Source organism: Passer domesticus, chromosome 22 (genome assembly GCF_036417665.1).
Source record: "Passer domesticus isolate bPasDom1 chromosome 22, bPasDom1.hap1, whole genome shotgun sequence".
Taxonomy (NCBI): Eukaryota; Metazoa; Chordata; class Aves; order Passeriformes; family Passeridae; genus Passer; species Passer domesticus.
The window spans coordinates 4,016,804-4,041,578 of record NC_087495.1 but is presented as its reverse complement, the minus strand read 5'-3'; the positions used below and the strand labels follow the sequence as shown (position 1 = coordinate 4,041,578).

Here is a 24,775-nt window from a genome sequence, read left to right as displayed (position 1 = left end):
GATCTCTGCTGATAAACTCGGCAGCCTTTTCTGTTTTCTATGTAAAACTCAGTTCTCAGAAGCCATTGTGTGCTTTTATAGCCATTTGATCTCACTTCCCATTCACTGTCTGTAGAAAGGTTCTTTTAAGAAAATAAACAAAAAGCAAATGAGGCTTGGAGAGCTGAAGGCTGAACTGAAGGGCAGAGATGATCTCATGGCAGATGCATAACAAATTATAAAGGCATTTCAATACAGATTCCCAATGGAAAGCATGTTGTGTTTGCCCTCTTGCAGAAGCCTTTGCTTGTTTCATAAAGTGTCTGTAGAGATGGTGTTTCCTTGGCACAGGACGTGATCAGAAATTCCGGGGAAATGGCTGTGAGTGCTGTTGGCATTACACTTATGCATCTGCAGGAAAGAGGACAGAACCTAAAAATAGGGGCAGGCCATGTGTGTACTGATGAGTCAAGTGTGTACGGGCTGGACAGGGGTGTGACTGGCACTGAGTGCAAATGGCACTGACGCAGGAGCACCTGACAGGCAGCACTTCAGCTACTGCTGGGCTCTCAGTGCATGATCTGGCTGTCTTTCCCAGCTGGAAAACATAAAAAGATTCGGGGAGGTGGGGCTTGGTGGCTCACTTGTGTTAGCATGATGAGGCCATACCAGTGGTATCCAAACTCTCATTCAGCATGGAATCATCTGTGGGCAAACAGCCTGTGTGTGCTACCTGTGGCATTCCACAGGTTGACACGTACATGATTCCTGTACAGTGGTAATGTTTATCACCAAAACCCATGGCATGTTCTATTTAGTGGGACCAGATGTCCTTCTTAGCCTGTGGTGAGATGCAGGACACCAGAGTGGGGTAGGAGAGATGTGTTCAGTATCCGTGAATGATTTGCAGCTGTAAGAGACTTTCCATAGGAAAAAAGTCTGTGTTATAAACAGTATTCACAGTTTTCACTTCTCTTTCCATCTGGGTAAAGGTGACTGGTGTTTACATCTTGGATGTTACCATAAAAGATTATCTGTTTGGGTTCTCTGGGAAGAGGGATGAATGTTTTGTACCATGTTGACAGGCTGTGGTAGCTTGCAGGGATGTGTGAGCATTGGTAGAGGACACAGATACCTTGTCTATCCAGTAAACTCCTTAAGTTTCTATTCATGCTCCTCTGTACTGACTCATGTGTAGTGTGGAGCCTTTGTTGGGTTTGTTTATATTCCTGCTGAGATGTGTTTGGTGGTGTTTTTCCTTTCACACACTATTATCAAGAACACTGTTTCAGGAAACCAGTCTTCTACTGCTCTGACTGCATTTCCCAGGCTGTCCTTTTCCATTTTGATCGTAATGTGATTGAATTGAGGCAAGGAGTATTTCATTTCCTATGCTGAGTGTTGTCTTCTGAGCCAGCCTGACTTCATGGTCAGACATCGGATTCCTGTGGGAAGCCGTGTCTGTTCTCAGGCCGATGATTTAACGTGTCCTGCTGCCCCGAGGAGTCTGCCCGGGGGCCCGTGCTTCCTCCGTGGATCGTGGGACCGCAGAGTCTCCCAAACTGTCCGGTTTTACCGCCCCGCAGATTTGCCTTATTAGAGCAATAAGTGAAAGCACAAATCCTGTGTGCGTAGCGAAACGAGGGGAGCCGTGCTATGAGCGGGAAGGTGACCCGGGGACGGCGCGTCGCGGGGCTGACCCGCTCGTGCCGGCGGGGGCGGCGGGCGCTCGGTGCCCGGTGCGGGCCCGCTGTAAACACGGCGGCGGCCGCCAATGGGGCCCGGTGACGTCAGGGCGGGGCGGGCCCGGCGGCGGGCGCGGAGCGGGAGCGGGGCAGACAATGGGAGGCGGCGGCAGCCGCCGCCCGCCCGCAGCCGTACCGGGCGGGCGCTGAGCGCGGAGCCCGTCGGACGCGGCCGGTGTCCCGCCGTGGCGGCGGCGCGGGGCCCCGCCGTGGGCTGAGGGCGGCGGCGGGACCCAGCGCCGCTGCTCTCCGCCCGGGCAGCCGGGGCGCCCTGCGGCGCGGTCTCGGCGCTCCCCCTTGCGAAGTGCCCCGGGCCAGGTGCCGGCCGGCCGGGACTTGGTGTGAGACGGTGTCGGGCGGGGCCATGGCTCCGTGGGCGCGCCCGGGGTGACCGGGGCGGCCGCCGACTCCCAGCCGCTGCCTGACCCTCCGCCCGGGACGCCGCTGCCTGCGCTGGCCGCCGGCTGCGGGGTGCTTGTCTCGGCGCGGGGCGAGCAGGGGGGCGGGCGGCAGCCGTGGACCGGCCGCGATCCGCCGCGGGCTCTGAGGCGGCGCCGGTGCCGCGGCGGGTGCGGGGCGAGGAGCGGCCCGCCCGTCCCGCATGCCGGCCCGTGCCCCCCGGAGCCCGCTGCCGACCGCGGCCACAGCGCTCGGGCCGCGATGCTCGCGGCCGCTGAACCGCGCCCGGGCTCGTTGTCCGCCGCGGCCGGCCGGGCCGCCCCGAGCCCCAGCGATGCCGGCCAGCGTTAGCCCGGCCAGCGTTAGCCCGTCCGCTGCGGCCGCCGGGGCGCGGGGGTGGCACCGCTGAGAGCCGCCGGCGCTGCGACAGGACGGCGGGGCTCCAGCTGGCTGCGAGGATGCGAGAGACGACGAGCAGGTCTGGGGGGAGCCTGCTCTGCCCGCCCCTGCTGCGGGGTCTGCGCCAGATGCTGGCTGGAGCCTCCGCCGATGCCGTGTAGACTCCCAGGTCAGTCCTCTGGTGCCAGGTGTTGTCACATTATTTACCTGGAAGCAGGTGGAGGGACTACAGAGGGGGCCGGGACCCCCAGCCGTTGCAGGTGGATGCGCACATGTGACAAAGTGCTGCTTTCAGTAAGTATTGCAGGATGAAGTGTTGCGCAGTGCTTGTTTGGGTTTAAATCTGCATGCTTCTGTGTTGTGCCTCGCTCTGCTGCACTTCCACGGTGATTGCACGCCTTGCTGCTCGCTGTGCCCCCTTCGCTGTGCCCCCAGCCATGGGACGCGGTCGTGTGTTGGTCCTCAGCCCCTCCCGAGTGATGTTGCGATGCAGGCTCAGAGTTGTGGCAGCACTTTAATTGTAGCATCACGTGTGCAGCAGGACACATTACATCGGAGCGCCTGCAGCTCGCAGCCTCGTGTTCTGAGCTGCTACGGCACAGAAGGAGGTCGGTAGCCCAGACCTTCTTGGGGATCTCAGGGATGCTGGAAACACACGCCTGCTGCGCACCACGGTATTGGAAAACTTGTTTTGCAGCGTGCTTTGGCAGAAAGAGCGGGACTAGGAAGAGGACTTCAGGAGGCTGTGTGGACTGCTCGCAGTTTAGATGGGGTAAACATGACTGACGTCAGACTTCATGAGAGCTTCCAGCAAAGGAGATCTGTCTCACTTGCTGCCCTGTTCCAGTGCTTCAGTTTTGTAGCTTGCAGCAGTTCCTATTTATCTAACTTTGCAGCAAATAGGGGCCATTTTATAGCATGCTGCTCTTCAGTCTGGTGATTTCAGAGTGAGTATTTTGACTCTTGAAGTTGCAGATTTAATGAGGGAAAACTTGGGTCAGAATTGTTACCATATGCATACATAAATATACACAGTACTGTAAGCACAGATACTGCATGTGTGGCATGGGATGCTTTTTTCCTGTTTGTAGTCCTTCAGCATGTATCCCTAGGAGGAGGAAATCTCCAGGAGCCCTAGGTAGTAGTACTGGGCAGGTGAGCAGCAGCACAGCATATTCTCCCAGGCTGTTGTTTTTGCATACATCCAAGAGCATTTTCCTCATACATTTTTTATAGTATTGGCACCTGTCAGGTCGGTTTCTGACCTGAGATGCAGAGACTGACCTTAGGCAGCCAAATTTTTTATACAAATTACAAAACAGCACAGGAAGCGATGTCTTTAGCAGTGTGCTCTACCTCTAAAATATATAAAGTAGACATGGCATGTTTAAAACTTCCCTTTGTTTCCTGAAGCAGCTGTTCCTGGATAGCATTAAGATCTTGCCCTCCCAAAGCCCTCGGGAGGAGAAGTCAGAAAAATAGGGCAGCAAGTGCTTTATTGCTGTTGGTATAGAGACTGCCACTTGGGGAAGAAGTCAGCCTGAGCAACCCTCTTGCTTCTGTTTTCTAGTAATGGCGTGGTAAAGTAGAGAAGTACCTTGTTTTGAGGGAGAACTGGCTACTGGGGGTGACAGAGAGGAACAGAGTCAGCCCGGGTGGCATGGGAATAATAGCTGAAGTCCTACAGCACAGGAAGAACTATGAGGAAAGTGTTGACAGTAAGAAATCATCCCTTGGCAGGTGCTTTAATGGCTTGAAATCACTGACAGTACCTGTGTGTGCAGGTCTGGATGACTTCATCATTCCTGCTCGTGTTCATTTCTTGGGTGAAAGCATGGAGTTTCTTCAGCTGCTGCTTAGGCTCAGAGTGTACAATCCAGTGTTTTCCTCATCTCATGCCTCAGTAGTTGTGGCATTGATCAAAAGTCGTGGAAGTGACCTGCCTCATTAATATAGATATGCATTTGTCCTAGAATATTAATTTTAAATGTTTTCATTTGCTGGTATAGACTGTGATCTGTAACAACTTACTGCTAAAGAGAGGTTCTCGTAAGGGGCATTGAGGATGTAACCACAGTTTTATTTCAGAAATAGGTGTTCCTGCAACAATGCCACCTCAGAAATCAGCATTAAATGATAAAATTGTTACTGTTCCGTGAAAGATGTTCAGGGTTTGTACTGTACAGGAGAATTGAGCATGATTTTGTAGAGCAGTGACAGATGATTTGCAAAATAGAAACAGAGCAGTGGCAGTGTGAGTGACGTGGCCTTAGACTGCTTCCATCCCCACCCACAGCTTGTGCTGTATGAGAGAATATGGTGAGAGAATTCTGGCTTGCTCTGCAAAACAGAAAAATGTCTTCATGCTGCATGGCTTTTTTTACAGTGCTCAGCTGTCACACTTGTTCAGTTCAGTCTGTGTGTGCTCATGCAGGGAATGATTTAACACAGAAACTGCTGGTAAAGAAACAGCACAGGCTGGGAAGCCAAAGCCCTCAGGGTGGCTCCTCCACACCCAGAGCATCCAAGCACAGTGCTTGGGAACATGCAGATCTTGCACACCACTGTTAGCTCAGTGCTCAGAATTCTGTGGGGCAATAATTACATGCTGGGCAGGTGCAGGAGATCATGGACTCTCATCCTTTAGTTCTTCCAGACAGATCCTGTCTGTCATTTTGGCTGGGCAGCATGGAAAAAACCTCCAATGTCCATGGGAGAGTGTGAAAAAACAGCAAGTGTTGTTTACACTGCTTGCTACTGAGACCTGCCCATTTATTTTTTATCTGTATTTTCAGCAATATTTCCCCTGTAGTAGTGCTGGCTGCACTGCCAAGTCGTGTGTGACACAGACAGTTTCTTGGTGTTTGAAGCTTGCTTGGCAAGAGGACTGAAGATCCTTTGGGATGTGTTCTTGTCTGGTACAACAGTGTGCAGAGATTAGAAAAGCAGCTCCCTGTGCTCATTTCTTAAAATTGGCCAGTTGAGTAGAGGAGGGCTTGTCACTTACTGCTGTGCCTTGCTGTTCTCTTAGCTCCACGGTGGTGTTTTGGGTACCACACAAAGTGCAGAACTGATGTTTGGTGAAGGTGTGCCTTTACTACCTGTTGTAATAAGTGTGGGCAGAGGCAGTGCTCTGAGCTGTGCCTGCCCTCTGAGCTGTGCACAGCCCAAAACCAGAAATGCTGCTGTTGGAAGGGGCTGTGCAGGGGAGGAGCTGTGGTGTGAAGGGTTTGCAGTGCTGTGTTTTAGCCCTCCTGTCAGTACAGGGTCTGTGCAGGCAGGAGCTGTTACCAGGCTGCACAAGGCACGTGCTTCTGCAGCCTCCAGTGAGAACTTGTGTCACGTAAATGGCTGGCATCTGTTCAGATTCTTACTGAGGAAATTCAGTGTTTATTGGAGAGCGCTGGGGGAGAAAATGGAGGTGTGGCTTCCAGAATCTTGGAGATTAAACTAACTCCTGTGCTCCCTGCATTTTCCACTCTCTGTGGAAATTCCGAGCACTGAGTGGTGTGCAAGATCTCTGTGCCTGCTGTGGTGGCTTACTGAGCTGTTGGTACAGGTGTGCTTTAAATTCATTGTGAAGGGATCTGGGTTAAGAAAACACCACTGGATTAAACCAACTCTGGGGAAAAAATTTGAAAACAGAAAAGGCAATGCTAAACAATATCCAGGTTGTCTTTGTGTAACTGTGCAAGCATACAGGCTGTAACTCTAAGATGCTGGCTGATGTAAACAACCATGTGTCCTTAGAGGATTGTACCAGAATTGTTCTGCATCTTTAGATGGTTTCAGTGCATAACCTGCTGTCATTACTGTGATCAGTAATAGGCTCTGTCACAATGCAGATGAAAATGAAGATTGTTCTGCATTTGAAAGATGGGTCATATTTTAGGGAAATGATTATGAAATTCAAACCAGTTGCTTAGTACTGGTCAAAATCTGACCAGGCAGCTCCTCCCTGTCCCTCCCTGCTGGGGCAGTTCAGCTCCCCTCAGGTTGCCTCCACCTCTCCTTGTTATGCTAGGGGGAAGATAGGGAGAAGTCATTTTGGTGTTACAGTGATACTGTTGAATTTGAAGATAATTTCTATGAAAGATACAGTGTTCAGAATATTTTCTGTGAAATTATTCTGTCTCTTGAAGATACAGAAATGTAGTTATTTTAATCACCTTTGGTGGAGGAAGCCTTGAAGAATACCTTGAGAAGCACTCACTGTAGTTTCCCAAAGAACATTAAAACATTTCTTAGATCGATATGTAGTGGAAAACCTCAATAAATGCACGAATTTGCATGTCTAACTTTTTAGCTCTCTAAAAGATTTTGAATTCAATCATCAAAAGCAGAATATTTGGGAAAACCTTAAATATATTAATATGTTTTTATCCATGTGGATCTTTGTTGCCTTTGGACAGAGTGAGGGTGCTTCCAGTGCAAGACATTTCCTTGGGCTCTGGCTGTTTCGATTTCCAGTACAATGTAGCAGGAGAAAAGCTTATTTGGACACTGATCTTTATGATGTTGAGCTCTCATCTTCAGTGCCCTGCAAGAGACTTTTTGTCATGAGATCTTCTGCTGGCTGGAAAAGACAAGAATGTGGAAACTTCCTGTAATTCAGTGTCTGTTAAACAGGTGGCCCTGCAGGGACCCCCTGAAGTGAGGAAGAGAGAAAAATGAGAAATAACACAGGATAAAAGGTCTTGAACGTCTCAGAGTGCTAGCTGTAATGTTCAGCCCTGTGGTGGTTGTAGCCCTTCTCTCAGGCATTGCAAGGTGCATCTGTTGGCTCATCAGCAGTGTGTGAAACAGCTGGACATGGTCCAAAATGCTGCTCATCTGTGTGTTCAGGGCTGGGCTGGGAAAGGAGCATTTTGCCTCATTGCTGAGTTCAGGGGAAACCTTGGGGGAAGGTGTTCTCTCTCCCACTCCCTCCCTTCCCCCCCCCCTTTTTTTTTTCCTTTTTGTGTTTTGGTTTGGGTTTTTTTAAATTTGTTTGGGTTTTTTGTTGTTGTAGGGTTTTGTTGTTATTAGTTTCTTGAGGGGTTTTGTTTGGGTATTTTTTGGTAGGCTAGTGCAGTGCATGCACTTCAAATGACCAGAGTTCCTTTTGAAAGGGGCATCTTGATGTAATTGATAGTACAGAATAATGGAAACACCTATACATAAATAATTTTGGAGTTGTCATCGGTTGTGGCTTGCTTAGGCACCAGTTTTGGTCACCTGGAAAATGGGCAGCATGGGGGCACCTTCCCTGCACTGCTGCCCCACTTAGCTCATTTGCTGCCTGGAGCTTTCTCATTTGGGGCACACCCTGATCTGGGTAAATTCTGGGGGTCTCCTCTAGACACAGGGATAGCTCTGGCTCTGGCCATGCTGTGCTGGTGCTCCAGAATGTTTGTTTTTACTTCCCATTTTACCAATAGCAGAATATTTCTAATATGCCTGATCTGGTCAGAACCAGTTAGTCTTGCCCTTAATATTTTCCAGGAGCACTGCCAGGTGTCTGAATAGGAATACTTGGGAGCACCAGATGTTCTGAATTCTGTTTCCTAAGAAAAATTCCCTGCTTTCATTTCTTTGGTGTAGTGTTTTGTTTAGTGTCTGGGGACATTGGTGGGTGACAGGTGTACCTTCAGTAACTTCAGTCTTCTGTCAAAAACTGAGAGGAAGTTCTCAGTATCTTTGGGATCAGGAAAGGTGGAGGCTTCACTCATTACAGATCATAAAGCCCAGAGAGAAGAGCCTGGAAAAAAGTCACAAACAGAGGGCCCTCCTTTTCTGTTCCAGAGTGTTTCAGACTGAAAAAAAAAAAGAGGAGAAAATAGTCATCTGTACTTCTGTGTTTCTCTGGAATTATTTTCTTCTTTTGTTTCCAAGGTGTACAGAATTATTCTCTCTGGATCCCTAAATGAGTAGGAGCAAATCCCACAATCTTGCAGCCCTGAGCTTGTTGGTTTATTACTCCAGTGCAAGCCAAATTTCTTCTTTTAAAAAGATGCTGCTTGTGCCTGCACAAGGCTGAGGGCTCAGATATGATACCCAGTGTGGCTTGCTGCTCTCAGCTCCAATGAATGCAGGTGCTGGTAGCCAGCCGGGGAGGGTGGCATTACCTGTGTGGGCAGAGCTGTTCCCTGCAGGGCAGGCGTGCCCTTTCCCAGGTGCCCGGGCTGTCACAGCTGTGCTGGCACAGGGAGGGGACGCTCAGCAGGGCCAGGTCTGTGCCAGGCTCTGCAGTGGACGTGCTCTGCCTGGCAATGGGGAGGGAGGAGACAGCGGTGTGGACTGCACTGCAGCACACTGCAGCACTCCTGGAACAAAGATCTGCTGGGCAAACGGGGCTGCTGGTGCTGCCGTGCGCTGGCCACAGCTGAGGGACAGGGCCCTGACAGCTCGTCAGCACCATCAGTGTGTGGTGATACAGCTGCCAGCCCTTTCCCAGGGGCTTTGCAATTAACAGGACAAATGGAGGATTAGCGAGGCACTAGTAATAAATCTTTTGGACTAGTGAGCTCACCTCTGACATGAGGTTAGATGGGAGCTGCTGGCCGCAGTCCTTTGTCCCTGGCTCGTGAGCAGCCAGGGGGGGATGCTGAAGCTGGCCAGAAGGGAGTGGGGCTCTTGCCTGCTGTTAGACCACAGCAGCCTCTTGCTGAGAAGGGGATGTCTCCAGCCAGTGGAGCTGAGCTGTCTTGTACCACCAGTCTGTAATATTGTCCACACTGCAGTACAGCAGAGATCCACATCTCTCCAATACCTTCTGCTGAGAGCTGAGCTTCAGAGTGTAGCATATGAGTACTCCTACAGCCTTCCAGGGAGGGCTCTGTGTTCTTGAAGAAGACTGACATGTTTAAAACTTCGTCAGAGCTTGTCTATTTTGGTGCACATACTCATTTTGCTGTCACTGGGATTGGTTCTGGGTTTATGAGTGTTCTGCACCACCACACCATCTCTATGGATGCATGGAACAGAACAGTGTGAGGGCTGTCTCTCCTTACAGTTTACTACCTCTGCTCTTAGCATGATATCAGCATTCATTAAATGTTCCCTATGCACAAAACAGTCCTGCCCAGCTTCACATGAGCTGCATGAAACTTATCCCTTATGGGTCACAGGACAGAAGGAGCTCTGCATGTGCAGCCATTCCCTCTGCACTGACTGGCCCTATCCAGGGAAGCATTGCCTCAGCTGATCTCTATGGGATCAGGTTCAGCAATGATCTGTTAATCTGTCTGAGCCTCCCTGCTCCACCATTCAAGCCTTAGTGGCTGTAGGATAGTGCTATGTTAAAATGCAGTGATGGGAAGATCAGTAACGCAGCCCTGAGACTTCTGCAGGGACCAGAGGGCTCCAGAGTTACACGGTGTGGTGTTACAGGATTGTCAGTGCCCATATGACAAATTCTAGTACTGTTTCTGGCACTTGGCTGCAGCTGCTTTCCAAGAAAGGGAGCCTGCCAGGGGAAGAGCAAGTGCCATGTTAAAGGCTCCTTTTCCTAAGCACAGAAGGAAGCAGAGGAGTCTTTTTCTTTCAGGTACCATTATTGCATGATTCCAGGATACAGGCCAAGCTGAATTCAGGACTCTTGTAAAGTAGGGGGGTGACTCTAAAATGCCAGATGTGATCTTCCTCAAATGTTCAGTGAATGGGTGTATTTGCTTAGTTTGTGTTTTGAAAGACTTTGCATTACCCCTGGTATTGTGTGCCTACAGCTGGACTCACAGGGAGAGGGATTTGTCTTCTGCCTGCATTTTTTCATTTTACTGTCTGTTTTCTGTCAGGAAGTTCTCTGGAATTGCAGTCAAAGGGTTGCTGCAGGAAGTTGATGAGCTAGGATGAAGAGCAAGTGTATGTGCATTTCCAAGCAGAGCAGATCTCCTCCATCACTTCCACAATAGCTGTTCGTGACTTCCTGTAGTTGGCTGTCAAAACCTGAGCTTCATTTCCATGGAAATATCCTTATTCTGGCTTTTTCCAACCCAGATAACCAGTTCAGGATGTCCATATTGGAGCGACTTGAGCAGATGGAGAGGAGAATGGCTGAAATGACAGGCTCCCAGCAACACAAACAAGGAGTGGGAGGCGGGAGCAATGGCAATGGGAACAGTGGAACACAGGTGCAGGTATGAACCCTTCTGTGTCCAGACACAGCTTTATGCTTTCTTACCAGAGGTTTCTTTGTGGGATGGGGTTTGGAAAGGGTTACAGTTTCCCCTAAGTAACAAGTCTGGTTTGTGGGTATCTAACAGCAGCTGGTTTTTGGTCACATTTGCCACTGTGTCAGTACTTGTAGAAGTGGCAGGCTGCCCGTTCAGGGCAAGCTGCAGCCCCTCTCTGTGGTTAAACTGGGATGTGTGTGGTGTTTCAGTGCGTTTCTGGGACTGGGACCCTGGGCAGCTGCTTTGAGAGCCGCGTGGTGGTGGTGTGTGAGAAGATGATGAGTCGTGCGTGCTGGGCGAAGTCCAAACACTTGATCCACTCGAAGACTTTCCGAGGAATGACACTGCTCCATCTGGCTGCTGCCCAGGGCTATGCTACTCTCATCCAGACCCTCATCAAGTGGCGGTAAGACCCAGCCTGCTGGACTCTGGGCTGTCAGCACAGGCATGGCAGGAGCACATGTAAACTCTGCTCAGTCCACATTCCTTGTACAAAGAGCCAAGCCCCTGAACTTGTTCCCATGCCCTGATCTGATGGGACCTGTGTCTTGAGAGCGAGTCCAGCTGCTGGATGTATCATGCTCTTCATGTCTGTGGTGGGGGCACTGCCTGTAGTAAACACATGTGTTGTGCGCATGTGTGTGGCCTCTTCTTTGTGGTACAGTGCTTTGGATAAATCTGTGCTTAGGCAACGATCCTGACATGGCTACAGAGCATCATTCCTTTTCTTGTTTCCCCTGCAGCACCAAACATGCAGACAGCATTGATCTGGAGCTGGAAGTTGACCCTTTGAATGTGGATCATTTCTCCTGCACTCCTCTGGTAAGAGCCGGGTCTGAAATTTCTGAGAGTCTTTGGGGAGTTCTTTCTGATGTGTCATTTTCCTAAAGTGTTTCACTCTCTGGAGAGTGCATGTTCCTGCTGCATACATGGTAAGACATGGTACTATCAGCTTCCTGGCATTCTGTTGAGAGAGAGCACATAGAACAAAAGTTTGTCATTGAGAAACATGAGGAAAGGGGACAGACAGATGGTTCTGGTTAGAGTTTTACACAGAATGTAGTCTCCACTATAATGGTGTGAAAAGGACATTACATTCCTTCTTTCTCATTGTCCTCTATGACTGTTTAACTGTAAAGGTTGTAAAGTTATAAACTGTCTTGGTCACTGGAGTCATAAAATCATGACTGAGGACTTAGACAAGCAAAAAGCCAAAACAGATGGAACCATAACTGCCAGTTTACTACTCACAGTATTGATTTTATAGTTTCCAACCTTTGGTCCTGTCTGCATATTTCTGACGTCAGAGATTCCTTTGTGTACGAAGCTGTTCTGTCTCTGCAGTGATGTCAATGTCACTAAAAAACCCCAAAACAGAAGAAAACAAACTGTCAGCTTTGTTTGTCAGTTGGAGGTTTCTCTGTTGTAGGAGAGAATAGCATGTATTCAGTCCTCTAAGTTGGATTGGGTTAGGACATTTATAAACGTGATCTGCTGGCCTTGAGCATATCATGGTTTTATTTATCAGAAGAATTTTTCCTTGTGCTGGGAGCAGACTCCACTGCATTAACAAGAAAGGAGAAGGCAGGTCTCCAGTGGGTCAGTTACCTTTTCTTCTCTAGATGTGGGCCTGTGCCCTGGGCCACATGGATGCAGCTGTTGTGCTGTACAAGTGGGACCGCCGAGCCATCTCCATTCCGGACTCCCTCGGGAGATTGCCGCTGGCCATCGCTCGCTCTCGGGGCCACGTGAAGCTGGCAGAGTGCCTGGAGCAGCTACAGCGAGATGAGCAAACTCAGCTTGGGCAAAACCCCAGGATTCAGTGCCCCTCGAGCACAGACTCCAACACAGAGAGCTGGGTGTCCCAGTGGCACAGCGAGCTTGTTGCCTCTCAGGAGCCTCAGAAGGGAGTCACAGTGATTTCCAGTACAAACACAGGTAAAGCATCCTGGAGGGTGTGCTCTGTTCTGCTGACATTTAACATATGAAAATGTGGGGGTGAGGAGCTCACCTGGGCAGCAGGTTCCACCTGTAGCCTTGCTGTGCATACTTAATTCTTTTCTTGTGCTACATACACTTGCATAAGCATCAGAAAGAGGAGTGAATGCCTGCTTTGGACATACTTGTGTATCTTAGGAGTGGTTGAGACAGTGTCCTCCCTGGGTGGTTATTACTCCCTTTGCACATCCTGTCAGGTGTCCACAGCACAAACTTTGGCATGAGGCAGAAGCTGTTGATGTTCCTATAGCAGTTGTGAGCTGCATGTTTAGTTTTGACCACTGATCTGTTTGTTTACAGAGCTGAGGAGGCCAAGATCAGAACCTTCCAGCTATTACAGTAGTGAGACTCAGAAAGATTACCCTGCACCCAAAAAGCATAAGCTGAGCCCTGAGTATTTTCAAGCCCGGCAAGAGAAGCTGCTTTCCACTGCACTGAGCCTGGAACAGCCAAGCATTAGGAAGCAGAACTCCAGCTCCAAGCAATCCTCCACTGAGACAATCAGCCCCAGTGAAGGGCTGAGGGACTATGGCCGGGAGCTCTCCCAGCACATCCCAGAAGTTACTGGGTACCGGGGCTCTGGCAGCCAAGCAGGCATCAAATGGAACCCAAAAGACATTTATATTGGTGTGTCTGCAGTGCAGGTGGCAGGGAGCCAGAAGGGGAAGGAGGCTGTGGCCCATCGGCTCCGCCAGCGGGAGCAGATGAATGTGTTGATGATGGCCGACAGGGAGATGGTGGATGCAGAACTCTTGTCCTACAGGGACAGCGCAGGGGATGAGGACTGTTTACACCACATGGATGAACTGCAGGTAAACACACCCACAGCACCAAGATCAGGATCCTGCACAGAGGATCCTGGCCATGAGAAACTCCCATGGAGGCCTCTAGAGACTCTGAATTGTGCTTTGAGGAAGGAGGTGGTCACAAGTCAATGTGTGACCACACACTGGTCACTTTCTTCCAATTTCAGTGCAGACATAAAGGTAATGGTTAGCATTTAGGGTTGTACACTTCAACAGCATACAGAATGCACAAAATTGTTTGCAGTTGTGCAAGGAAGAAGGAAAAAGTGGAGCCTGATCACAGCAGTGCATGTGACTCAGGTGGCCCAATAGTCCTGTGGGAACTGGGCAGCAGTCCTGCAAAAACAGTGTGAGAGAGGTAGTGCTGTGGTTGCAGGCAGGCCTCTGCACTTCAGAGGGAAGGAGGTAGGAAAGAGTGGAGAATGGAAGAGACAGAGGCTTTGGGGAAGGAAGAATCCCACTAGGTATGGAATAGAGGAAATAAAAATATAACAGAAGCATGAGAGACATATGAGAAGTCATTACTCTGAGAAAGATACAGTGGTTGTCTGAGCAAATGGGTAATGGGAACACAGCCTTACCTGTTCTGCCTTGGCATCTCTGAGTGTTCTCTGGCTGGTGTAACATGGGTGAAGCAGAGCATTGCAAAACAAGAAGAGTTTTCTGTTCCCCGAGTTGAAAATTCCTGTGAAACTTGCTGAGCTCTGTAGTATACCATTCAGAAGGATTCCTGACAATATTTTGTCCCAAAATTTTTAACTTCTCTTGATGTACCTTTATTGTCCTGTCGTGCTCTACTGCACATCTCAGCAAAAGATTGGCAAAGTCACTTTTCCTTTGGAAATAACACACTAGTGACAGCTGTAGAGGGAAAGCCCAGATGCCTTTCTCCAGATCTCTTGGGCTCCCCATAAAGGGAAAAAAGAGGTCCAGGGAATATGAAACCCTGCAGTGCTTGGTCTGAAGAATCAGAAAATCAAATGAGCACTCGTTAATGGGTTTCACTTCATGGTTGACACAAACAGTAGACTCCAGCTTACACAGCTTGGGCAGAATGGGGAATTCTGTCTAAAGCTGGGCTGTAATATGGAAGCACAAAGCACCTTCTTCCAGGCAGCTAAAGTTTGCTGTTGTTTCCCCCTTGGCAGGTGAACATGATGACACTTGCAGAGCACATTATTGAAGCTACTCCTGACAGGATCAAGCGAGAGAATTTTGTGCCAATGGAGTCGCTGCTGGTGGAGAGGACAGACAGTGCTGCCATGAGCACCACCATGAGCTGGCTGGCCAGTTACCTTGCTGATGTCGATCACTTGCCCAGTGCTGCACAGATCAGGTCAGTGAGAGCTGTGAGGTTGCTCTGGGTTTTGGTGTGGTGTGAGTGCTGGGCAGCATGTTCTGACTCTTCAGCCTGCAGGTGCCAGTTCTCAGTGAGACTCAGTTCTGGTCTTGCTGGCCCAGGCACACTCGTGTGCTCAGATGTATTGTTGCCAGCACAGCTACAAATTCCTGGAATGGGGTTTTCACTCCAGCACCACATATTTGCAGTGCAGGACAGGCAGGCTCAGGGGTGTGGGATGTTGCTTGCAGAGAGAGACAGGAGCATAAACTTCTGTCTTGAACTCAGAAGTGTTGTTGTCCTTATCTGTGATGCCAGCCCAAGTGCTTTGTAAGCCAATAATTCCTACTGTGATTGGTATTTCAGAAGTCTGTATAATGAACCCCTGACCCCTTCTTCGAACACCAGCTTGAGCCCTGCAGGCTCACCAATCAGTGAAATAGCTTTTGAGAAACCCAGCCTTCCCTCGGCAGCAGACTGGTCTGAATTTCTGAGTGCATCCACCAGCGAGAAGGTAGAAAATGAGTTTGCACAGTTAACTCTGTCTGATCATGAGCAGAGAGAACTCTATGAAGCTGCCAAACTCGTCCAGACAGTATTCAGGAAATACAAGGTATGTGGCTCAAATGTCCAGTGTCTTCCTTGGTGGGTGTGCGAGAGAATATAATTTGTTACAAACTGAAATGTGGGTAATATCCACTCTGGGGACAAAAATATAGTTTTTATCATAACCTTTTCAATACTTCTGACTTGTTGGCTTGTTGATGTTTGCCCAACAAGTACTGTATAGGAAGTGCATGCCATGCCATGCAGCACTCACAAAGCACATCCACAAAATGTACCCCAGAGGTTCTGCTTAGTTGTCCATTTGGTATAAAGATGCATGTTCCTTATGCGAGTTGACAGCAGAGGCATCTCCAGGAAATGCCTAGGCCTGAGTTGGACCAGGCAGTGTTGACAGGAGAGGTTTGCCCTGCAAGCAGCTGAGATCCAGGTCACCTGTCCTGGCTGTGGGTGCACTCTGCCTGATGCTGCTCCTTCCTTTGTCCACACAGGGTCGTCCTCTCCGGGAACAGCAGGAGGTGGCTGCTGCTGTTATTCAGCGTTGCTACCGAAAGTACAAACAGGTAACCAAGAGAGTGAAATGTTATGAAGCACATGTGAGTGCCATGAATGCAGCCTGTTGTAGTGGGCATTGTCCCACTGTTCCTCTCCTGTGCTTTTCAGCATGCAGTAGTGAAATACCTTGCTCAGGCAGAATTGAAAAGGGAAGAAGATTCGTGTTCTGAATCAGTTTTGGAGGGAATCCTTGAAATTAGCTTGTGATAATGCCTGTGGTTTTGCTGTGAGATGGAGGGCTGTGATGTATTCCATATTGGCCTTTATGCATGCTACAGCCTGAGGATTCTCTGACTAGTTGCTTGCCAAATTTCATTGTGAAATTGAAGTTGGTTTTGCCTTTGATTAAGATGAAGATGAAAAATAGGTTGTTTTATTTTCCACATACTAAACTTTTAAACTATGGGAAGTCACATGTTGTAGGTTGATGCAAGTTTTTCCAGGACTGAGACTGTTCTCCAGGCTCTGGTTGGAGACATGTTTTCAGGCTGAGTTCTCAACCCCAGAAAAAGAAGATACCTTTCCTTTTATTTTTTGTTAGGTTTTTGTTGTTGTTTTTTGGTTGTCTCTCATTTGGTTGGTTTGGGTTGTTTTGTTTTCTTTCATTTTGGGGGTTTTTTTTGTTTGGTTTTGGGGTTTTTTTGGTGAGGACTAGAGCCCACATTCCTCTTCACACTTTAACCTGCTAGACACAGTCTGTCTAATGCCTGGCAGCATGGTAACAGAAAATGAGGCAAGGCATCCATGCTCTTTTACAGCCCTCAAAAACATTTATTTGGGAAGTCTTTCTAGTGTTAGGTGGCTGCATTGTGGTTCACATCCAACCCATCATATGGCTTTCATTCTGGAGTGATGCTTCCTGTAGTAGGGAAGCTTAATTCCATTCAAAAACTGCTTGAAAATTGCTTTGTCTTGGATCCTGGAACTGCTTCTTTTTGAAAGAAGATTGTTTGGGTCTTTTGTTTTGTTTTGCATTCTTTATTTGCAGAACTAACATTAACTCTGTATTTTTCTGTTTCTCCCCAAGCTTACTTGGATAGCCTTGAAGGTAATACAAATACAAACACTATTTTGGAAACAGTTCCCTACAGGTCACTAATTTTCACACTCAGTATTAACAAGGAGAACCTGGCATTTTGGAGAAACGTTTTAATAGTATCCACTAATAAATGCCTGTGGTTGAGAAATCAGTGACAAATCAGACTTTCTGGGAGTTGTGTAGGGACTGCTGTGCCACAGTTGCATCAGCTGCCATGAGCAGGGATGGGCTGAGCTGCTGGGAGGGTTTTGCAGCCAGTTTCCAGAGGGCTGGTTTTAGTGCTTCTGATCAGCTGTCACTTGGTGACCTTTGCCTTGGCATTTGGGGAGCACAGAATATTTATCCCACCTGTGAGCCAATGTCCTCTCCATTCTGCTTGCCTGCTGGAGTGTTTTGATTTTGAAGTATATTCATCTTTGAAATACCTGTGTGCTGAGTTCCTAAGACCAACATCTCAGTACGTTGCTGCTCATGCTGGAGGCACAACTGCTGGTGCCACTCTTAAACTGTTCACTAATTCTCTGCTGGAAAGATGGGTTTCCCAGCTCTGCAACATCTTAATCTCATCAGATTCTAGAATCAGCTGAGCTTTTTTCAGGGCTATCAGGAGGCAAGGTGTGCTTTTCCAGGAGAGAATGTGTCCTTGGGGTGATATTCCATCCACAGCTTCCCCCTGCCCCGTGGTTTTGGGTCAGGCTGAGCACTGTTCTGTCACTGCAGGTGGGACACTGAGCTCACCAAAGCCTTCCTCTTTGGGGAGGAGTTCAGGTGACATCTCCACTGATCCCCTTTCCAGAAAGAAGAAGGGAACAAGAGGAGGACAGGGTGCAGCCACTCAGGTCTTAGGGCTGCATGCAGACATGGTGGGGTCTGGTCTGCGCAGTGACTGCTAATTTCTCTTTCACGTGCCTTATTCCTCTGATCTGTTACTGCACTGATCAGAGAAGGTTTGTGACTAGATTGGAACAGTCACAGCTCATGGCATGGTTTTGTATTTGAACCCTTCTGTTCAGGGGTTTGTAACTCAGCCACAGAAGTCCCATCTGGGCTAAAATTTTGAAGGAAAACCATTACTAGCTCATGAGTGGACTTGTTTAAAACAGCAAATTTAAAATCACAATCTGATCTGTTAATTAAAAAATGTTAAAAAGAAAAAAAAAAGGAAACAAAAAACCCAATAGAAATTAATAATGGCAAAATATAACTGCTCCTAATGACTGCTTCAATTCCAAAAAGTGAAATTTGGTAAATGGTGGTCTGTGATGATATTGGAGGATTTTTTGCTTTGGGGTTATGTTGGGTGGGTTGTTTGTTTGCTTTTGGGGATTTTGTTCGTAGTAGAGTGCAAAATACTGAGAAATGTTAGGACATTACCCTGTATGGGGCAGTAGCTGCTACTCATCTGTCTGATAAAGTGAGCAGAAAGCTGATAAAATATCCAGGAACAATAGACACGTCACTTTTGAAAGTATTAAAACTTATCAAAATAAGATCAGCATACACTGAAAACCTCTGTACTAACATAAATGCATTTTCTATACATTATTCTACATTTCCATCTTAGAAAGGACTTAAAAATATTCGTGAATGCACATGGTTTCTGTTAATTGATGGTCACCTTGCATGCTGTCAGAGGAGAAGTATGTAGAATAAAGATCTTCTTTTTAAGAGTTTGCACCTGCTTTACTGGGAATCACAGTGCTAGATGGAATTTGGGAAGTGTCTGACTGCTCATGCAAATTTGTGATGCTTGTTACAGATTTGTCATTGGATGCTTGTTACAGATTTCTAATGAGATTTCATTTTGCCTGTGTCTTAGGCTCAGTATTAGACTTATAACTATTGTGATTTTGGGGGTTTGTTGTGGTTTGGTTTTTAGAAAGATGGGGACAGACTTTTGTTGCAATAGGACATGTGGTAATGGTTTCAGGCTAAAAAAGGGTGGATTCACATTAGATACAAGGAAGAAAGATTTTATAATGGGCCTGATAAGTCACTGGCACAGGTTGCCCAGAGATGTGGCAGATGCCCTATCCCTGGAAACATTCAAGAGCAGGCTGGATGGGGCTCTGAGCAGCCTGATCTCCTTGAGATGTCCCTGTTCATGTTGGGGGGTTGGACTAGATGACCTTTAAAGACTCCTCCCAGTGCAAACTATTCTATGATTCCATCAATCCAGTCAAACTATTCCACAGGCAGAAAAACAGATAGCTGTTTTCTTGATGCAGACTAAGTTCTGCCCCTAATCTTACAGTTGTTCCAGTTTGCTGTCACCATTTTCTTACACAATTCCCAATTAGGGAATAGATACTTAATTTACTTCTCATCACTTCTTAGTGGCTCCAGAGTCGTTCACTGTAGGAACCTGCTTCTTACTGGTCCTGCTGGGATGCCTCAGCTTCTCTTTGTTTCTGTTGTAGTATGCACTTTATAAAAAGATGACGCAAGCTGCCATTCTTATCCAGAGCAAATTCCGAAGTTACTATGAGCAGAAAAAATTCCAGCAGAGCCGGCGAGCCGCGATGCTGATCCAGCAGTACTACCGCAGCTACAAGGAGTGTGGCAAGAGGAGGCAAAACCGCCGGGCAGCCACCATCGTGCAGCAGAAACTCAGGTGAGCCCCAGGCTGCTGATGCTCTTGGGATCTTTATTTATGGTTTTTGTGCTCTTCGAGGCTGTGCTGTGCTTCACAGACAAAGGCCAGTGGGAAAAGGACTGTGGTTCGTAGGATAATTGTTCTTGCGTTTAGTAGTGTTCTCCCCAGTTTTGCCTGCACTTCAGTGTTGGGGTTTTTTGTGTTTAGAAGCAGTCTGCTTACCAAGAAGCAGGATCAAGCTGCTCGCAAGATTATGCGGTTTTTACGACGCTGCCGCCACAGGTATGACACTATCTTTTGGTATCTGCCCTTCCTTAGAGCAATGTGACAATATCCAAGTGTGTCTGCAATGAGTGCAATGTAAATATAATAGAACCAGCTCACTACAGATCTTTTAATCAAAGAACAAAGCTGAGCTGTTTCCATGATGTGCTGTCAAAAATGAAATCTTTAATTTAGGACTGTTGCTGAAAGAGAATTGTGTACAGCTCCATTGCTTATAATGTAGAACAGCCCAGGTTGTTTGACTTTAAAAGCTGGACTTGAGGAAGTCTAAAAAAAAAGCTTGTTAAATCATAGCTACAGCTTCTGAGTGCCGCCCAAAGTATTCATGGTACGTGGGAAAGTGCGAAAAGTGATGACAACTGGTGTGTGCTGGAAATGCCTTTAGTTTGGACACAGTCGTTTGGTTGGCTCTCCTCAAGTGTGTGTTCCCTTCAATGTGGGTAGGTGGGATGTGGCAGAAGAGCAGTGAAGTTAGTTCATGTCAGCCACTCCACAGACATGATGCAGTGTGGGAGCAGCACAGGCCTGCCAGAGTGCTCCCCTGTGGCAGCCAGCGCTGCCATACCAGCAGGGTGTTTGCTGTGGTTTTTAGCTGAAAGGATCCCCTGTATGACCAAGTTGCAAACTGGGACTTTGCCTAGACAGTGGTGAATCCTGAATTTCTGACTCGGCCCCCTCCATCCTCACTACCCATGCATTTCATCCACTCAGGAGCTGGTCACACCTGATGCATTTTGAAGCATGTTTAGTTCAGTCCAGTGACATTTAACAAGGAGAGCTCTTAGAGGCATGTGATAGACTCCTGATTTTAGAAACAGACTCAGTCCTTATTGCAGGATTTCAAAGCTTCACTTTGTAGGTCAGTGTGGCTCATGTTGTGGAATTACATCTTACCTGCAGGTTCAGTGGGAAGTAACATGTGTGGACAAGAAAGAGGGCTTTGTAGTTCCCAGGCTGATTCCAAGTGCTCTTGAAACAGCCACAGTCATTGATGAAGAAGCAGAAAGTGGCTTCCCTCTTTCATCAGGGCACAAGGAAGAGACCAAAGTGGTTGTTCTGTTGTGTTTGCTGTGCAGCATGTCCTGGAGGTTCAGAACTTCTGTGTCCTCTCAGATCTGCTTGAGATGCAGGCAGTCCCTGGGGGAACCATGTGCCAAGTTTCCATCCATGGGGTCTCTGGGGTCAGCCTGAGAGGCTCTTAGAGCCAACTCAGACACAGGCCCAGGGGATGCCTCTGGTCTGGCTGTGTCCCTGGGTTCCCACCATCACCCAGGATGTGCCATGCACTCCAAACAGGGCTCAGTTAACACTCCAGCTGTTGAGAAACACAGACTGTGCAGGACTTAAATTGATCACAATTCCAACAGTTCCTGACTTCAGCTTGTTGCCTTCCTCTTCCTCAGTCTCCTCTTTCCTTTGCAGGGAGACCCTGCTCATCTGCACCACTGAGGTTTGCAGGCCAGACCCAGGGTCAGTCTGCTCTCTCCAGCAGCACAATTGCTGTTCTGGGCATCCCTGCAGGAGAGGTTTAGCTCTTGGGGAGTTCCAGACCGAAATTCAGCAGCAGGGGGGATTCTCTGGCTCACATCACCTGTGCAGAGCTGGACCTCCTGCAGCAGTGCAGTCTGTCCCATGTCCATGTTTGTTACCCGTTGTGGTTGCTCAGGAATTCAGTCATGGTTCTTGGCTAGGATGCAACAAAAGGAAAAAGTGACTTGCCTCCACTGAAGATGTTAACAGTGTTTCAGAACTGCCTTGTTCTACCTTCTGAAATAGAAATGGTCACAGGGTTAGGGTTGCATATTTTCTCCAAGCAATCATAAGAGTTTAAAATTGTGTTAATGTAACTGTTAAAAATTGACAGATTTGAACAGGAGCATTGTGGCATTGGTAAATGCTAAAAGGGAAGGCAAGACTTAGCAAAATAACAAAATCAGCATTCAGAATCTGCTTGAAAAATGCATAAATTTAGCAGATTCATAAAACTGCTTAGAAAACGTGACAGGTTTGATTCTCATTCCCCATTTTCCTCCTGCTTGCTAAAAAGTTCTAGCAAGCAGAAAGGCATTTTCCAACAGTGGGCACTTCATGCTCTGTACACTTGGGCTGCATCTGTTCCTTTAGTGTCTCACAGACCCTTGGGCTCCTGTGGCTGCTGGACCCCCACAGGGATCTGGTGCCTCTGCTCTCTGCAGTCAGTGGCAAACACTGTGCAAATCAGGTTCTTAGAGCTTTATTACCACACAGGATTTTGAAGACAAATTAGAATCCTTTTGCTTGTATAAACTGTAAAGGAAAATATATAATCCTGGGAATTACACAGGTCATCTACTCAATAGAACAGAGCTTCACTTGCTGCAGTATCTCAGCTAACTCAGACTGATCTGTTCATTTCTCTGCTCCCTGAAGGGCAGATCCCTGCCCTTGCCCTGGCACAGCCATATCCTGGTGAGGGCACCCACCTCATTCCTTCCCAAACCTGGCTCTGCAACCCTCTCTTTGCTGCCTTGTGGTGCAGGTACACTGGGGTTCCAGGTGGAATTGCTTCCTTCTCACCTGCTCTTCCTCAAGCTTTCTGAGTTTTCTTTGTGTCTCAGTAAGGGCATTGTTCCTTCCTCCTTGGCTTTTCTTGCTTACCTCTTCCTAAGGAGAGAGTAATAAAGCTTAGGATGCTAAGTTTCACCTCTGTGCAAGCTTCCTAATTCTATCCCTTGAGTCTCCCATGTGACACTCACACAGGGTACAGCTGATGAGGAAGGGGTTGGTGCTTGGGCTAAGAGCCCACACACTCTTTCTGCCTATTGAAATCTCATTGCAGGCTCCTCCTGTATTATTACAAATTAGCACACTGCTGCTATAAGCAAGAATTTAAGAAAGCCCCAATCTCCAGAAAGAAGCACTTCTGCCATCCAAGCTCCTGAACATCCAGGGGTGAGCCATAACAGCCAGTACCTAATGTTAGCTAATGCTCTGTGGTATAAAAATGGCACTGTGAAGCTACTTTTTAAACCACAGTGCCTTGTCAGTGCAAGGGATGAAAATGACAACTATTTTTGGAAAATCTGAGGGAGTGAGAGAAAAGAGAGCATGCACAGGAATGTCAAACAAACAGGATCTTGTAGCAGATTTCTGCCAGTTGATAGAGCTGGGGGAAGAGGCTGCAAAAGCCAGTTGCAGTCTGTTGTAAGAGAGTGAGCTAAGTGAGAAGGCAGTAAATGCCTAAAGTTCAGAAATTCAACCTTTGAAAATTTGAATGGTGTAACCTAGGCTTTGGCCATGAGCAGATCCTAGTGCTGAGCCCAAAAAGTACTCTCAAGGAGCTTATTCTGTAGTCTTTAGGTGAGATATATTCAGGGTTTCCCCAGGCAACTGTCTGCTTGGTAGGGTTTTTTTCCTGTTTAAAATTGATCAAAGTCTACTTTAAGCCAATTATGAGAACTGTTTGTCTGCTTGCATTCAGAGCAGCTTAAATGGTCATCTTGTCCTATTTTGTTTAATAACTTTCTGGCACAAAGGCTTAATATCTCAAATGTGATTTTGATCCTCACCTTGAGGATCTGATCTCCTGAAATTGATGTTTGTTGCCTAACCAGAAGGAATTTCAGGTGTTTTGGGAGAGTTAATGAGAGGTTCTGCATTGCAGCTCTCAGTAGTGGATGCATAGATGTTGATGAAAATCGGAAAATACATGAGAAATACAAGAAAATCAGTAAGTTTTAGTTGAAAATATTCTTACAGAAGATACTGGAGCTCTAGTAGCTGAATGTCATGGAGACAAAAGGGATCATTCATCAGCAGGAGTCATTCTGACTGTCAGACATGTATTGCTTCCTTTTGACTTTGAACAAAACCCCCCCCATATTTATCCATCTATTGTCATATTCTCAAAAATCTGATGGAAAACCATGCATCAGCATAACATGGTATCAACATGATCTGTCACAGAAGTGTTGTTTATTGAGAATGAAACAGAAACTTCCTGGCCTCCCAGGGAGCTTCACCCATCTTCCCATGGTGCCCAAACCTGTCAGCTTGTCCTTGACTAACTTCCAGCCCAAAGCTTGCTCCCCACACCTCCAGTGAGCTGAGCTGCCTCCAGGCTCGCTGTGCTGAGGCAGAACCAAAGCTTTGCATAGTTAATAATTTTGGAAAGACTCCACCTCCTTAGTGGTGCCCAGATGTGACACACCTAGAGCTGCAAGGAAATCCAGGAGCTCCGAATGGGTTTGGATTTGCTGAGCTGAATTCATGTATGGTACAGCCAGCTTGCACTGGGAAGGTAACCTCCTGTTTCCTGTTCTTTCTCTGAATTGTAGGAAAGTTTTACTCTTCTGGGAGATATCTAAACCATTGCTAAGACGGAATTATGATCTGCAGTGTTTTCTATGGAGTAGCATTTGGAGTGGGATAGAAAAGAGGTGGTGGCTGCCAGGGAAGGCAGGATGCAGCTAGAAATGCCATGGGAATGACGGCGTTGGGTTTTTTCTACTTGCTTATAACTTTCTGCCCTAAAGCACCTAAACACAGGACTGCCCTTCCCTGGTAAAGAGGAGTCCCTAGGCAGGAGTGGGAAGGGTTCTTTCTCTCCAGGCAAGCAGAAGTGCTGTCTCCTCCTCCCTGAAGTGAAGCTCTGGGTAAGGTACGGTTGTTGCCCTGTGTGTCTAATGGCTCTTTGGTATTGTTTTGCACTCTAAAGCCCTCTGGTGGACCATAGGCTGTACAAAAGGGTGAGTGTAGCTGCCTGCTAGCCAGTTCCTCTCTTCCATTTTAAATATATTTGCTTTCTGCTTGCTTGCATGGGGCTGCGGCCGAGATATGCCAGTGAGTTTCACCTCCATTAATTATATGAAAGAATCTTTAATAAACTAACCCTACTGCAATGACTAACACTGCTGCTTTTGTACCAGGACAGAGCTCT

General features: G+C 47.7%; 1 protein-coding gene across 11 annotated transcripts in view; it reads left to right on the top strand.

The window, feature by feature from the left end:
* The window catches only part of CAMTA1 (calmodulin binding transcription activator 1), a 237,669-nt gene that overhangs the window by 200,329 nt on the left and 12,565 nt on the right, over positions 1-24,775 (top strand). For 3 of the 11 annotated variants that reach the window (XM_064397109.1, XM_064397112.1, XM_064397111.1), the window contains 12 exons: positions 10,500-10,639; positions 10,885-11,081; positions 11,419-11,497; positions 12,298-12,613; positions 12,974-13,485; positions 14,628-14,815; positions 15,185-15,431; positions 15,874-15,945; positions 16,965-16,985; positions 19,397-19,590; positions 19,780-19,854; positions 24,554-24,584. In XM_064397109.1, coding sequence (XP_064253179.1) covers positions 10,500-10,639; positions 10,885-11,081; positions 11,419-11,497; positions 12,298-12,613; positions 12,974-13,485; positions 14,628-14,815; positions 15,185-15,431; positions 15,874-15,945; positions 16,965-16,985; positions 19,397-19,590; positions 19,780-19,854; positions 24,554-24,584 — 2,072 coding nt within the window. Of the gene's footprint in view, positions 1-1,818; positions 2,817-3,174; positions 3,197-3,326; positions 3,470-10,499; positions 10,640-10,884; positions 11,082-11,418; positions 11,498-12,297; positions 12,614-12,973; positions 13,486-14,627; positions 14,816-15,184; positions 15,432-15,873; positions 15,946-16,964; positions 16,986-19,396; positions 19,591-19,779; positions 19,855-24,553; positions 24,585-24,775 lie in introns of those variants that run through there. The other 8 variants (XM_064397116.1, XM_064397118.1, XM_064397120.1 and 5 more) reach the window with 8 other exon arrangements.